General features: G+C 37.0%; 1 protein-coding gene across 2 annotated transcripts; it reads left to right on the forward strand.

The window, feature by feature from the left end:
* Positions 1-837: 837 nt before the first annotated feature.
* Positions 838-11285, forward strand: LOC128020746 (ras GTPase-activating protein 1). Of its 2 annotated transcripts, none has more exons than XM_052607386.1 (26): positions 838-966; positions 1368-2018; positions 3187-3339; positions 3465-3600; positions 3688-3758; positions 4260-4377; positions 4484-4515; positions 4647-4699; positions 4781-4931; positions 5028-5106; positions 5183-5306; positions 5393-5549; positions 5639-5726; positions 6352-6432; positions 6507-6664; positions 6744-6820; positions 6902-7074; positions 7988-8147; positions 8221-8363; positions 8868-8983; positions 9084-9170; positions 9365-9432; positions 9572-9660; positions 9760-9837; positions 10301-10435; positions 10521-11285. In XM_052607386.1, exons 2-26 carry the CDS (start codon positions 1546-1548, stop codon positions 10602-10604), a joined length of 3084 nt encoding a protein of 1027 aa, XP_052463346.1. In that variant the 5' UTR covers positions 838-966; positions 1368-1545; the 3' UTR covers positions 10605-11285. The 2 variants fall into 2 exon arrangements, with proteins under 2 accessions (XP_052463346.1, XP_052463347.1); XM_052607387.1 differs by lacking the exon at positions 838-966 and adding an exon at positions 998-1275.
* Positions 11286-16595: the final 5310 nt, after the last annotated feature.

The following is a 16595-nucleotide window of genomic DNA, read 5'->3' on the forward strand; positions in this document are numbered from 1 at the left end:
GCTGTGCTCTTAATTATCACCAAAGGCTTATATTTATTACACATAGCCAATTATACTACTTCACATTGCGTTTTCATATGTTTACAGTAGCCTATAGATTGATTAAAAGTTGTGCGTGTCTGTCGCCCTCTGTAGGCCAACGAGAGGAACTAACAGCATTCGACAATAATGTCCATGCATCGTCAAAGTAGCCTATTTTATAATTTTAACCCGATGTAATATGCATATTTACCATAAATTGCCTCTAATATTATAACTTGTTACAAAAATAAACATATATATTTTATTTAATATAATTTATAGAATTATTGTTACCTCAGCTTGCTAAATCTATTTCGCATAAATTGCCTCTAATACTATGTAAAATGGCTATTTGGATTATCCATGTATAATTATACTCATCATTATTGTTTAAAAACGTATAAAGTTGTAATAAAACCGAGAAAACCTTTTCTAGAAAACATAACACACACACACACACACACACACACACACACACACACACATATTACACAATTTATATTGTTAATTTTATGTCAGTATACTGCTGTGGTATTTCGCATAAAATGCCTATAATAGATATACCAAGGCTGCTATTATGATTATCCGTGTCATCTTTAATGGTTAAAGACGTAGGCTATAAACTTAATATAAAAGCGAAAATATTGTTTCTGCAGAATAAATAACATAGAAAACATAAAAGTTTTACAAGATGGCTTCGCTGTGTCTACAAATAAATTAAATTAGATGAAAACCCCATGTCCATAATATGTAGCAAAAATAACTTAAGGTGACTATGGCATTTTGGGAGAAACTTTTGTGAAGGGTGAAGGCGCGGCCACGAGCACGCGCCTTGGAGGTCGGGAGCGCGGCGGGCGGATTCACGCGAGGTGGGAGTGTTTGAGGGGCGCAAAGGCTCAGTGCGCGAGGCTTCACAACACAACTCTCAACATGAAACTAGCCAAAGTGAGTGAAACAAAAGTAACGAAAAATTTCCTTAACATCATCTTTAACTTCTCTTCCCCACTTATTAACACTCATACCTCACTGTAAATAAGCCTAAGAGCTCAACTAACCTCAAACGCTGGACTTTTGTGGTGTCAAACCTGGCCAGAACCAAACCAAGCTAACGAGCTAACGCACATAGCCGTCATTCGAATGCAGATTTAATTTTATGCTGTTTTTGATTAGTCTTATTCGATCTGAAAATGTAGCTCCTCATAAAAGATTTGATGTTTATTCCCACTTAAATAAGATCGTGTTATGATTACAAAGGTAAAAATGCGCTTACAACATTTGTAAACAATGGTATTTCTAAGGCATTACAGTATATGAGTTTTTCTAACTGTTTCCTTCCTTATTTTCAGATTAGGAGAAAATCAAACAGTGAAAACCTGAAGCTACCTGTCTTGTGTTAGAGCCAAACCACCACACTGAATTAGGAGAAAACTCTCCTAAAAGAGAATAAAGGTGCAGTTTTGCGTTTCAGGAGGGGAAACCCTCCTGAACTTTGTCAGCTTTCATTGTCAGCTTCCCAGGGTGACAATGATGGCAACCCAGGGTGGCGGCGAGGAGCCTGATCCCTTTTCAGTGGTGACCCGGATGGCCGGGGCAGGAGGAGACAGCACCACCCATTTACCAGCCTGTTGTGGTCAGGGGATACCGATCTCAGACCTATGCTCAGCTTTGTCCATCCATACCACTGTTTTACCACCTAAACAGCCTCCTGGGGCCACATATTCTGTATCTGGGAAGGATCCGAGACCTGAAACAGTCATGTTGGCCTCAAAGGAAGGTGGTATTGGTGTTGGACATGTTATATTGGGGTCTTTTCCAGGAGTTTTAATGGGGATGTCAGATCCTCCACATGAAGGTGCATCACTGAGTCCCGAGGTTTGTCTGCCAGCCACTTCGAGTCTTCCGCTTGGCATCATTGAAGAAGGCGATGCTGCGGATGTGCAGGAAATCGGGGAGGATGAGGAAGTTTTTTTAAGCCTCACTGCGCCGCCTCCTAATCAGTGAGTTGGTGTAATATGACATTTTGCATCCCATGAGTGTTTAAAGTGAAAGTGACGTGACATTCAGCCAAGTATGGTGACCCGTACTTAGAATTTGTGCTCTGCATTTAACCCATCCAAAGTGCACACACACACAGCAGTGAACACACACCCGGAGCAGTGGGCAGCCATTTATGCTGTGGGGCCCGGGGAGCAGTTTGGGGTTCAGTGTCTTGCTCAAGGGCACCTAAGTCATGGTTTTGCCGGCCTAGACTCAAACCCACAAGCCTAGGGTTAGGAGTCAAACTCTCTAACCACAAGGCCACGACTTCCCCCAAAGAGATAGTTCAAGAGATAGTTCACCCCCACAAAAAATAAATAAATAAACTATCTCATCCTCAGGGCATCTAAGATGTGAATGAGTTCATCCAGACTGATTTTGAGAAATGTCACATTACTTCACTTGTTCAGCAATGGACCCTCTGCAGTGAATGGGTACCGTCAGAATGAGAGTCCAAACAGCTGATAAAAACATCACAATAATCCACACCACTCCAGTCCATCAACTAATGTCTCGTGAAGTGAAAAGCTGAGTGTTTGTAAGAAACAAATCTATCATAAAGCTGTTTTAATTTTTTGACTGTTGCTTCTTTCCATAATCCATAATAATGTTTCCTTCAAAAGTTCATCTTCTGTTGTCATCTCACATCAATATCCATTGACATATTTGTTTAAATCTATTTAGGATTGTTTCCACTTGTAAACGGTGCTTGATCTGTGCATATTTTTTTCATGATTGCAACAAGATTACTTTTTTTATTATAGAAGCAATAGAAACAATTGTCTGAAGTTAAAAAACATCTTGATGGATTTATTTCTCACAAACACACAATTTTAATTGATGAATTGGAGTGTGTGGAATACTTGTGAATTCTATTAGATGTTTTTAGCAGCTGTTTGGACTCTCATTCTGATGGCACCCATTCACTGCAGAGGATCAATTGGTGAGTGAGTTATGTAATACAATTTCTCCAAATCTGTTCAGATGAAACAAGCTCATCTACATCTTGGATGGTCTGAGGGTGAGTAAATGTTAGTTTTTGGTTGAACTATTACTTTTACTTTGAACTGTGATGAAAATAGTAAAAGATGATTTGGCGATTACATAATAGAGTTTGTAACTCTACAGGTGGTATCACGGGAAGCTGGACCGAATGATCGCAGAGGAGCGTTTGCTTCAGGCCAGGATGGCTGGCAGCTACCTTATCAGGGAGAGTGACCGCCGACCCGGCTCCTTTGTGTTGTCTTTCCTTAGCATGACCAACACAGTCAACCATTTCAGGTGTTTGTTCATGTTATCTTTCTCCGCAGCTTCAGAAATCTTTATTTGCTTTCATTTTAATCTAAAAGGTTTTGTGCCTAGATAATGGAGATGATGTTTGTGACCTGGGTAATGAATGTTTGCAGGATCATCGCCATGTGTGGAGACTACTACATTGGAGGCCGTCGTTTCTCCTCTCTGTCGGATCTGATTGGTTATTACAGTTACAAGTCGTGTCTGCTGAAAGGAGAGAGGCTGATATCACCAGTCGCCCCTCCAGAGGTAGACATAGAAATGAAAACATTTTGTAATATTTATAAACCTTAAATAATTTCACGATATATAAAAAACAATGTTTTGTTTTGTAAGCCTGTTGAAGACCGCAGGAGGGTGCGAGCAATTCTCCCATACACCAAAGTGCCTGAAACTGATGAGATCAGGTCATTTGATTTTATTATATCTTATCTTAAGTTTGGGGTCAGTAAGATTTTTTTTTTTTAACTGTTTATTTTGATATTTTCTTACCATATACAGAAAAAAAGATCAAGAGAACATAGTAAAAAAAAACACCTTCAATCCATATTATACATACAATCCATATTAATCAGTAAGATTTTTAAAAAAGAAATTATTACTTTTGTTCAGTAAGGACACTTTATGTTGATCAAAAGTGACAGTATAGAGTTATCAAAGGTTTATGTTTCAAATGAATGCTGTTTTTTTATTTACTTCCTATTCATAAAAGAATCCTGAAAAACAATGTATCGTGGTTTGAACAAAAATATTAAGCAGCACAGAAGTTTTTTTCCTAATGATAATAAGAACCTTTAGCATATTAGAATGACTTCTGAAGGTGACATGGAAGTAATGATGCTGAAAATTCAATTAAATATAATTTTAAAGTATATTAAGAAACTTAATTAGACTTCTTTTGCTCACAGTTTCTTCAAAGGCGATACATTTATAGTTCATAATGAACTGGAGGACGGCTGGTTGTGGGTGACAAATGTCCGAACAGATGAGCAGGGTCTTATAGTCCAAGACCTGGTGAAGGAAGTGGTGAGTAGAAACAATGTTTAGATTAAAAAATGTATGTGTCCTTAACTGGAGGAATATGTATATGTAAAGTATTAAGACAGGTTATCCTATATCATCACATTCACAGGGGCGTGAAGAAGACCCACACGAGGGGAAAGCGTGAGTTTCATTATTTAGTGTTAGTTTCCAGTAGTAGTACAAACTATGTACTGCATAAACTTAATAGAAATCTGTGATTATATTCATGTCACATCTCTTATGATCTGCTCAACATCTTCTGTCTGTTTCAGCTGGTTTCATGGCAAGATCAGCAAGAAAGAGGCTTACAACCTGCTGATGACAGGTCAGTCAGAGGAAAAAGTGTTTAAAAGCAATAAATCGCAAAGGGTTACACCTGCTTGACTCCTGTAATTGCTCGCCCCAGTTGGGCAGGTGGGCAGTTTTTTAGTGCGCCCATCTGACAGCACACCTGGGGACTATTCGCTGTACTTCCGCACCACTGAGACCAGAAAGCGCTTCAAAATCAGCCCCACACCCAGAAACCAGTTTATGATGGGAGGCCGTTACTACAACAGGTAAATGCAATTTGTGAGCATTTTATGTCTTTTGGAATGTATAAAATTTGAGTTCCATGACGTATTTCCTGTGTCGTTTTGTTTTTGTGTGTACAGTATTGATGACATCATTGAACACTACAGAAAGGAGCAGATAGTTGAGGGCCACTACCTCAAAGAAGCTCTATCCGTCCAAGTATGTGCAACAGCCACTTGTTGAAAACTGATTCATTTTATTGTGTGAAATGATCTGAAATGTGTGATTTCATCAGCACCAGGAGCAGGTGCTTACTGACACCGTCGAAGGTAAAGAAATCTACAACACCATCCGTAGAAAGACAAAGGATGCTTTCTATAAAAACATTGTGAAGAAAGGATATGTCCTGTTCAATAAAGGTATTGCTAACATTTCAGCGTAATTTCCCATTGAAGGTGTTATCAAAATAATTGGACTAAGATATTTTGTCTTGTGGCTCTTATAGGAAAAGGAAAAAGATGGAAAAATCTGTATTTCATCCTTGAAGGGAATGATTCCCAGCTGATTTACTTTGAGAGTGAGAAACGAGCAACTAAGCCAAAGGGTTTAATCGACTTGAGTGTGTGTTCTGTGTACGAGGTCCATGACAGCATGTTTGGCAGGTTTGTTTCTCGCTGTTTTATGCACTGATAATAGATAATAACTCTAGGTTTGATTCAAATAAATGTAAGTATTTGGGGTTTTTCTGCAGGCCAAACTGTTTCCAGATAGTTGTACAGCACTTTAGCGAGGAGCAGTGTTTCTTTTACTTTGCTGGAGAGACCCCAGAACAAGCTCAGGTACCGAAGCCTTCATTAGCAATACTGGCTAAACACTTTCACCAGAGTCACACTGTGTTCAAGTGTTGAATGATATTTCATATAAGAGCTCTTTATACATTTATTTTCATCAAACAATTCTAAAAATTTAATATGTAAAGATACTAAGTAGCACAACCTTTTTCAGCTTTGATGAAAATATGTAATGTTTCTTGAGCAGGAAATCAGAATATCAGAATGATTTCTGAAGGGTCATGTGACACTGAAGACTGGAGGAATGATGCTGAAAATTCAGCTTTGTCATCATAGGAATAAATTATATTTAGAAATATATTAACATAGAAAGCAGTTATTTTGAATTGTGCGAATCTTTCATAATATTACTTTCATTACGGTATTTTCATTCATTATGGACGAGCATAAGAGACGACTTTGAAAAATAGAAAAATATCTAACTGAAACCCAAACGTTTGAACTGAAGTGCATATATATTACAATTAGATATTTAGAAATAATCTTTTTGGCTGTAATATTGTCATTTTGCAGCAGTGAAGACGGAAAAAATGTTTTGGTTGCACTGCAGAACACTGAATATAATTCTGTTCAGTTTATTCATGCTCACTTCTTACACCCTTCAACTGCATAGGACTGGATGAAATGTCTGCAAACCTTTTGTAATAACCTTAGGAAACCCAGCCAGCCCTGCTCAAACAAACGCCTGCGTCAGGTAAACACTCCGTTACTTCCTGTTGTCTCATGTCAGATGAATTACAGCGGTGTTACTCAGATGTGTCTTTACAGGTCAGCAGTTTATTTCTCAATGTTGAGGAGGCCCACACACTTCCCAGTAAACATTTCACAAATGCCTACTGCAACATTTACCTGAACAGCATTCAAGTAGCAAAGACCCATCCGCGGGAGGGCCAGAACCCTGTGTGGACAGAAGAGTTTATTTTCGAGTAAGCCCGCCTCCTCAGATATTGATATTAATTGTATAAAATTGAAAGTTTTTATTAATGTTTCCCAAAATTCTTGCAGTGACTTGTCCAGCGAAATCAACAGGTTTGAGATCAGCCTGAGCAACAAGACGAAAAAAAGCAAAGAGAATGATATTTGTACGTTTCTTCTTATTACTTCATGTTCAGACTTTCCAAACTGTTTTTGTATGAGGCATGACATGCGCTCTTTTCCCGCAGTGTTCATGTGCTGCCCTCTGTGTCAGCTCAAAAGGGGTCAGATGATTGACGAGTGGTTTCCCCTGAGTTCCCACGTGCCTCTGAAGAACATGGCACCTAGTTCACTCCGCCTGAGAGTGCGCTACTCTGTGGAGAAGATCATGCCCGTGGAAGTGTACAATGAGTTAAAAGAGGTGGGATTTCATTGGGGACATTCATGAGCTGATATATGAAAAGGGTCAACATTTAACTAAACCCTAGTAACTGACCTAGAACTTACAACATATCGCATTTCAGTCACAATATAAAAACATTAGTCTGACCCCTGAAAAAACGCTGATACAAGGAACTGAGGAATCAATGCAATGTTGCAACAAAAAATCTGCATATTGAGATATTATTGATTATTCAGTACAAGTTAAAGTTTTTTTTGTCAATTTTCATGTGCACAATTTAATAGCTGGTTAAAAGTCGATTACTGAGAAAAGCTTTAGCACACTTCCATCAAAAAAAAAAAAAAAAAATCCAGTTATATCCTGAAGTCAAGGCACTATATAGTTTCCCACAGAATTTCCCTTAGAAATTTGTCACATTATTATGAAAGCCTGTTTCTGCCATGGAATAAAAAAGATAGGTAAAAGAAAGGTAATTCAGACTTTTTTCTCTCAATTAAAAAAAAAAAACTTGCAAGATACTGTATAAACCCAGAACTGCAAGTTAACATCATTGCGAAACATAAAATTGCATTTGCGAGGAAAAAATGTCATTTGTAATTTTTAGAATTGTATTTTTATATTTTCAGCCTGCATTTGAATTTAAGTAATATTTTTTGTGTTGTCATTTTTTTAAATGTTGAATTCCTTTTATTTCATTTTTAGTTTTTAGTTTAGTTTAGTTCATTTCCAGTTAATAATTTTAGTGCTTTAATTTTTGTTAGCTGTCAAGGTAAACTTTCAAATTTTAGTATTACTTTTCATTTCAGCTGTATTTCAGTTAACAAAACCTTTTCAAGAGTTTTAGTTAACAGTAATAACCTTGGTAGAGACCAAACTAGTTTACATTAGAACTAGCAACTCATTCAAGCATGTATTATTTGATCATTTCCAGCTGGTTCTGCTGAAGGAGTTGCATGTGATCAGTGCTTTGGCCCACGTGTGTGGACAGGACCGTACTCTCCTGGCCAGCGTTCTGCTCAGGATATTCAGGCACGAGAACCTGGAGGCCCAGCTGCTCCGAGAGCTCAATGACCGTGAGATCAGCGCTGAAGGTACGTCTTTTATTCCTCGTCATGCTGCATGGCTGAATTTGTTAGAATTATTCAGAGTTGTTTGTTTTTCCAGATGAAGCTACGACTCTTTTTCGCGCCACCACTCTGGCCAGTACTCTGATGGAGCAGTACATGAAGGCCACGGCCACCCCGTTCGTTCACCATGCTCTTAAAGACACCATCCTCAAGATCATGGAGTCTCGACAGTCCTGTGAGGTATTGCTTAGAATCATTTATGTAAACTAAGATGTAATATGCATGATAATGCTTGAAGGCAACATATCCTTGGTGTTTTTTTGTTGTTGTTTTTTTCACTGAGGTCTACTGAAAATGTTAGTTCAAATTAAAAAGTAATGTGACTTTTTTTTCCATGCACTTCTGAGAAAAAAGTTTTTTATTCTGTCGTGGAATAATTTTTTTTATAATTGCTAGTTCAATTATTAGGATTAATTATTACATTATAATAAATTGTATTTAATTAAATATTACCATCATCTCTTTATTTATTAAACAGAATCTGTAAAACTTTAATATCTAAACGACCTATAATGACTGGCAAACCTGTTTGCATGTCAAATTATGCAATTGATAGGCTTCAAAAATGAATGAACCATTTTTGGATCTGATGTGTTGTAGTCTAGTCATTTAGATTGGTCATTTGTGAATGTTCACTCTCATTTTTATGCCTGGTAAACATACTTTGTTTCCACTGTAAATTAGCTCAATCCCTCTAAAATGGAGAAGAATGAGGATGTGAACGTAAATCTCGCTCATCTCCTGAGCATTGTGTCCGAGCTGGTGGAAAAAATATTCATGGCTGCTGAAATCCTCCCTCTGTGAGTCACGGACATGACTTAAGGACTACTGCTAATAAATCAGAACAATGGTATAATGTGAGAAAATAACATTTTGTACATATTGATGATTTTTTTGCAGGACTCTCAGGTTCATTTATGGGTGTTTACAGAAAGCTGTACAGCAGAAATGGCCCAGAAATACAACCATGAGAACTAGAGTTGTAAGGTATGGAAATTTCTGTTTTATTGGAGGAAATTTTTGACTTTTTTTTAGAATTAAAAATGTAAATAAATGAATAAAAATAAAAAAATTGTTAATTTCATTAAATACTATTTCAACAAGTATATAATGTAGTATTATTATAATAATAATTAATATTTACATATAAAAATAAAAGTTTTTTTTTCTGTCTCTTCCAGTGGATTTGTCTTCCTCAGATTGATCTGTCCTGCTATTGTCAACCCAAGAATTTTTAACATCATTGCTGGTGAGTGTAAATGAAAAAAACAATTGTGAGTCAATTTAATTTAATTATTATAATTATATATTTTTTTAAGAAACATCACCAACATTTTTGGGAAGTTATAAATGAATGACCATAAAAAAAAAACATACTATCTCTGCAGACCCACCTTCCCCTATCGCATCCCGGACACTCACCTTAGTGGCCAAAGCAGTCCAGAATCTGGCCAACCTGGTGGAATTTGGGGCCAAAGTAAAACAAACACTTAAAATGGATTTTAATACATTTTATAGACTTTCCATGTTCCATAATTGTTGCTTTTATCAAATACTTAATTTTGTCCCATCTCAGGAGCCGTACATGGAAGGAGTAAATCCATTTATCAAGAGCAACAAACACAGAATGATCACATTTTTGGATGAACTTGGGGTTTGTCAGCTTCTCTAAAACACCTCGTTTTACTGCAAATGTTGCTGAAAATAATGTGGAATAGGATTAACATGGAAACAATTTTTTCTATTAAATTGTGCAAATAATTACAAAGAAATATCAAGTAACACATTGAATGAAACAAGACATTTTTGAAGTACAAAGACTGATATTTTTATTTTATTTACAACTTCCAAAAAAATAAAAAATAATTACAGTGTAACTTATGGAGTGAACGAATGTGTGAACGTTTTAGCCTACCTTTTTCCTGCATGCCATCCATAGTAACTCAGTCTTGTAAGAAATACATTTTATGTCCTCCAGGGGGCACAATTGCTCCAGGGTCCACATTTATCGACATGGAAATACTCAACCACAGTAACCACAATGATTAAGTCATATTCATGTGCCTTGTGGCGTATGTCTAGTGTGTCTTTACTGTTTGTGTACATTTGCTCTTCAGAACATCCCAGAGCTGCCTGAACCCACAGAGCACTTTAACACTGACCTGGCCCGTGACCTCGCTGCCCTTCATCAGCTCTGTGTCACACACTTAGACGAGCTGAGGATGCTCAGTAATGAGAGGGGCGCGCAGCAGGTACCATTAACTCCGGACATGTTTTATAATGATAACCAGTATTTATGGTTTCATGTTGTGTGAAATTGTTCTGTTTCTCTCACAGCACATCTTGAAAAAACTCTTGGCAGTCACTGAACTTCTGCAGCAGACCCAAACTCAGTATGCAGTGACCAACAGCAGCCGATAGACTGCACACTTTAAAAGCTTTAACATGTCTGTTTTGTGACATTATAAACCAATTTTAATCATAGATGTTACATTAGACAGACAAGGCAGTGAGTGAATGTTTATCTGCACTACCTTATTTAAAGGATGTGTTTTCATAATGAGAAAAAATATGAAGAGAAATGTTCCACCGTTGTCATATAAAGAACAGTGATGTTATCCAGGAGACAGAAGTGATGTTGTCTAGGTTCATAACAACTGTTTGCGTTCTGCAATATCATACACTATTACAGTTTATTACTGAAAAATCTGTGATGCTTGACAAGTGTAGAAGGAAAAAAACATATGAACTAACCGAAGCTGCCAAAACAAGCCTAAAAAGACCAAATATACTTTATGAATTTACACTGATCAAGAGAAAAATATTCATTATATCTGATTTTATATGTCTGCCGATATAGGAGCTACCAAGAAGTGCAAAAGAAGGTATTTTGTATCAAAACTATTTTCATACTTGGAATCACAGAATTGAAAATAATGCTTTTTGCTTTTGAATTTTTCTAAAAAGATTTCCTGACAATATGCATAAAGATGGGAGTGAAATTACACTATCGGGTATATCATGCACTCATTTAATGCATTCTTGTAAAAAATACAGTGATTATGTTTTCTAATATATATGCTAATAAATCAAAGGAATGTTTGTATATGTATAATTCTTTGCAAAAATGAATTTATCAAAAAAAAAAAGTTTTTATAAAGTTAGGGTTAGGGTTAATTTTACCTCTAGATGGCACTATTGTACTTCATTCACCGCAATCAATGATTGTCGAAAATAAATCCTCTGTGCCTTACAATGAAACTCAAAGCTGGGCCATGTCAATTATTTTATAAAAAGGTCACTATAGAATATAAGCACTTAATTGAAATATAAAATACAAGCAGATGTAAAAAAAAAAAAAAAAAAAAAATACCGCAGATCTTAAAATTCTTCCGCTAGAAGATAGTTCCGGACATTAACGTTTACACATACATTAGCGCTGCGCAGTGATACACACCGCAACTGTATGGAAAAAGGGCTATTTTCGTTTAGGTGGTTTAACGTGACTGATATGTTTTAAAAACATTGTTAGCTGTATACAAACGCATGTATTAACATACACCTCTATGAAGTTATCTTACATTCAGTAATCACGATATTTCTCCGCGTTCAAACCGACAGGCCCTGCGTTAGAAGCCTTACAGCTCTGCAGGACTCCGGTGGAGTGATTTAATTGTCCTGTGACGAGGCACAATAGAGATTACAAGCATCCCACCGACAGCACAGTTGGCCAGCAGAAGGAACTCTATGCTTCGTATTCCTGCCTCAGTTTTCTCTTTATTTTCATCTTTCAAAGGGCCCAAATAAAGCCCAGCAGGATCGAGTAAAGAGACCTGAAAGAACGCCTTCATGCTAATATTTCAGCCAGAGAACAGACGATTAACATTCACCTTTTCCAAGCACAACTAAAATCAACACACGATCAAATGAAAAGAGCAGAAAATCATAATCAGAAAAGCGTTTTGACAATATAAATTACAAAATAGTATAAGATTTCAACATTTTTCATTGGATAGGAAGGTAAATTGATAATGTAGATGATAACTGTATGCATTTACACCCAATGTGTGTCTTCAGTAAGAGTATATAAACTGCAGTGAAGAAAATTTGTATCAATAACTATTATGATTGATGGAATGTGGAAATGCAGCATGTCTATAAATATCTTTAGCCCATGACCTCATGCCCAGTGGAGTTCATAGGTCAGGCCCCGTGCCCTTAACCACTCTACTGGTTTTATGAACTAAAGAAAGAGAGGTCTATTTTCAATTATGGGTTTCGCCCCTCTGACACGAACCATTTAACCCCTGACCTCCTTTAGGGCAGCCGGACTGCCTTCCGCTGGGCCGAGCGTTACTGCCACCTTGTAATCCATACGCTCCGAATGACCAAAGTACCACGAGCAGCTGCCCTCTCACTCCACTCCCTAACAACCTGCCTAATCCATTGAAGTCAAAACCAACAGACCTGCCCTCCACTTCAGGGGACTAGTCATTGAACCCTTTCTGAGTTTACAACGTCCTGCTGACTGCCTGCGTTTTTCACAAAGGACTACAGAACTGACTTAATTACGGACAGTTTGTTCTATTAAAGAAAAAAAAAATGTTTAATCATAGTATATTGACACGTCAAATTGGTAAATATACATACAAACATTTTTAAGTAACATTCTCTGTGAGCAATTTAAATGTGATAATTGGTGGTCAAAATGTATGAATCTTTGGTAAAGCATTACATTGTGGTTAATTTTGTGAGCACACTTCCATAAGAAATGGAATTACTAAGCAGGATTTAAGGACTCTGGGAACATAATGGTGACACTGACATCAGCCATTCATTTGTTATTCAATGCATAATTATTGCTCACAGATGGTTTTAACAATATGTTCAAATTTGCATTTTAGGGAGACAGCTATGGGGGACACTCGTTTCCCACAGTCACACACTTATTATCTTATTATTATTAAGAGTATATATATATATATAATTATTATTATTATTATTTACTCTTTTTTTTATATAATTTCTTTAAGAAAACAAATGTGCACATATTTCAAAACTGGATTTCAAAAAAACATATATGTATATATATATATATCTATATATATATATCTATATATATATATATATATATATATATAGTATTATATCAAAGCATTGAAAATGTTTTCAAATAAATGTGCACGTTTAAAAAAATAATGTATTTTTAATTTTTTTTTGGAATGGGTTAAACATTAAGTTGATTACAGAAAATATCTTTGACTAGCAGTCACTTTTACACATACATGTATTTTTATTACAGTTGTGTTCTTTTATGCTTGTTGTGGTTCGTTTTTAATTGCTGTTAACAGGAACAGATTATGTAACGTGTGTCATGGTCAAGAACAAGACCGGATGGTCAGCAGGTCAAACCAATAGTTGACCGAGTGGATTTCAGTGTATCTCTGTGAGCTGTGGTCACTTCACTTTTGTGTTCTACTGATGAAGACACTGACCAGACCTCACTTGACCTGCTTCATTGTCCGTCCATATGGACATGCCAAAAGCATGTTGTCCTGGGGTCAGAGGGGAAGTGGACGACACACATTTATAGGCCCCTGTAGACTTATATGACATTAAATGATTGGTACTTGAAATCTGAAAGGCAGAAATGAATTTACTTTAGTTTGAACATTGAACCATCACTCAAAGACATTTTTAAATGTCTTTAAATCTTTACATTTTAACATTTATAAGAGTAAATCTAAAAATGATCATAGTGTGTATGTGTGTGTATGTGTGTGTGTTAGCAACTGTGACAGCAACAGAAACAGTCCCTGAATGATGAATATAGATGTAAAAGAAAGGCTTTGTCTCAAACCAGTCCTGTTGCAATGAAGCATTGTCACTGGCTGACCTTTTGGGTCAGTGTGAACTCTCCCACTACCAGGAAGCTGACGGACCACATTTTCCCACGCATTGTAAAGCTCTTTGTCCTATGCAGAGAGCTGCCATTAACGTTTGAACCTTCCCTTTTTGGCTGCTGCAGTCAGCCACTGGGTCGCAGGGCGTCTCCCCGGTACGTTAGATAAAACCCCACCAATAGCTCCCTTAAAACGTGGATAATAAGGATCAGCTAAGCTAACTGTGACAGCATGGGCCAATTTTCTGGCCTGCTGAGTCTGTAAGGGGTTTTTCTGGAACACACGACCGGAGCCGAGGAGTTCTCAAAGGAGTGTTTGTGTGAGAGGGAATGACACACAGAGTTCAGAGCGAGAGTTTGAAAAAAATAATAGATAGATAGATAGAATGAACGACAGACTAAAAGTGATAGAAAATTAAAGAGAAATGATAAAACAGATTTTAACAGCTTTTTCAAGGCTTCAGCAGAACATAATGGCGGAAGTGGAGTCTCTCAGAGAGACTGTGAGAGAAAGCTGGATGCTGCCATGCAAACCCCAGTAATGCTAATCACCCTCAGGCTCAGGGTGCTAATGGAAGACCTAGCTCGTTAGCCGAGCGCTAATTAGTGTGCATGCCGGGGCGGGGGCCGTGAATCACGGTGTGATGTGAATGTCTAATGTGCGAAGCCTAGGCCTTTTTAAAGCCTCTTTACGTTTGGCTAATGCATTAGAAATCTGTGTAACGCGCTCTCTTGTACACACATTAGTACAGTTTGCGAGCTTTTTCCTGCTTCTTTGTCCTTGTCGGGTGAGACGAGAGGCCAGCGCATTAATTTCCAAAGACAGCTTTTATACATCCAACCGTACCTTGTCCAGATCATGCCAGGACTCACGCTGTGTGATGCCAGACGGGGGAAAGATAGTTTTGGCCCTCGTACCCTGGCAACTGTCCTCAAAGACAGCGGGTCGACGGCTACAGACTCTCCTTTCCCGGGTTAAGGCTGTGCTGGAGCCCAGACGCGCGTCTGATAAATGAGGCCTGGGTGAAATAAGCAGGCCCTTGATGTTTGAAATAAATCTGACAGGCTTTTCTGGTAAAGTCCCAGCCTGGTTTCATCTGTCAGCTCGTTTTGTTAGGTCTATATATTATGACTGTTGCACCATGTAGCGGCATGGCTGCTGATGTCATAATTTACTGCTTTTAATTGAATTGTGTCCGATGAAAAACATCCAGGCTGTAGGTGTAAAAGATTATTATTTTTATTTTATTTTATTTTATTGTATGGTACAATGATCCAAGAACAAGTAATCCTATGAATTTGTGTTGAATTTGAACTTCTTTAAATTTCTGCACATGAGTCATGTTTCACTACAATTCAGAAGTGTGAGGTCAGTAAGATTTTTATCAACAAGAATGCAAACTGACCAAAAGTGACAGTAAAGACTTCAAAATTGTTACAGATTATTTATATTAATTATTTATAAAAATATTTTTATTTTTATTTATAAATGCTGTTCTTTTGAATTTCTATTAATCAAATAATCAATCAAAGTGTTTCTTGAGCATCCAGTCAGATTTCAGATGGATCATATGACAATGAAGACTGGAGCAATGATGCTGAAAATTCAGCTTTGATCACAGGAATGAGTTATATTTTAAAATATATTCAAAAATTCATTTAAATTGTAAAAGATTTCACAATTCTACTGTATCATTGATTAAATAAATGGAGCCTTGGTCAACATAAGAAACTTCTTTTAAAAATATATATAAAATCTGACAGACTCCAAACTTATGATTGATGTACATGATCTCAATGAACAAAAAACAGAATAAACTAATTATAATTTCATACATAATTAGGACATAACTTTGATTATCCTTTTTTGCTGCTGACACCAAAGGCTGTGTTTTCATTCAAACCATGAAGAAAAGTTTTGAAGAAAATTTGGTAACACTATTTTAAAGTGTACATGTTGCTTAGTATAATAATAATAATTAAGTATGCATAATTACATGCAAGTAACCCTAAGCCAAACCCAAACCCTAACCCTAACCATGTCATAAGTACATGTAGTTAATTAATATTACTCAGTACTTACATGTATAATTAAAGACACCTTAAAATAAAGTGTAATGGAAAATTCAACCCAGACTGCCTTAAATACCAGTTCACATGCAACATTGCAAGCACATTGTGTTTCGTGAAGTGAGCGTTCGACCAATAAGAGCATGAAACTATTAATCAAAATTCAATGGTTTTGAATAAACTCTGGCCTGCTTAGTCCACACTAATATCAATAAATGCATATATTTGACTTGAATAACATTTGCTCACTTTTGGACAATAAAAAATGTCAGTGTTTTGAGGTCGGGTCCCCACTTGATGTCGGAAGCAGTGCTGTAGATGTTGCTGCAGTGATTACTGGGTGCCAGAGAGGGTCGGCTCGCCTCTCAGGACAGGCTGCTCTGAACAATTAGGTCTGTAGAGCTGCTGCAGAGGTCTTTTGTGAAGCAGCACTTTGAGTG

Source organism: Carassius gibelio, chromosome A10 (assembly GCF_023724105.1).
Source record: "Carassius gibelio isolate Cgi1373 ecotype wild population from Czech Republic chromosome A10, carGib1.2-hapl.c, whole genome shotgun sequence".
In the NCBI taxonomy this organism is placed as follows: domain Eukaryota; kingdom Metazoa; phylum Chordata; class Actinopteri; order Cypriniformes; family Cyprinidae; genus Carassius; species Carassius gibelio.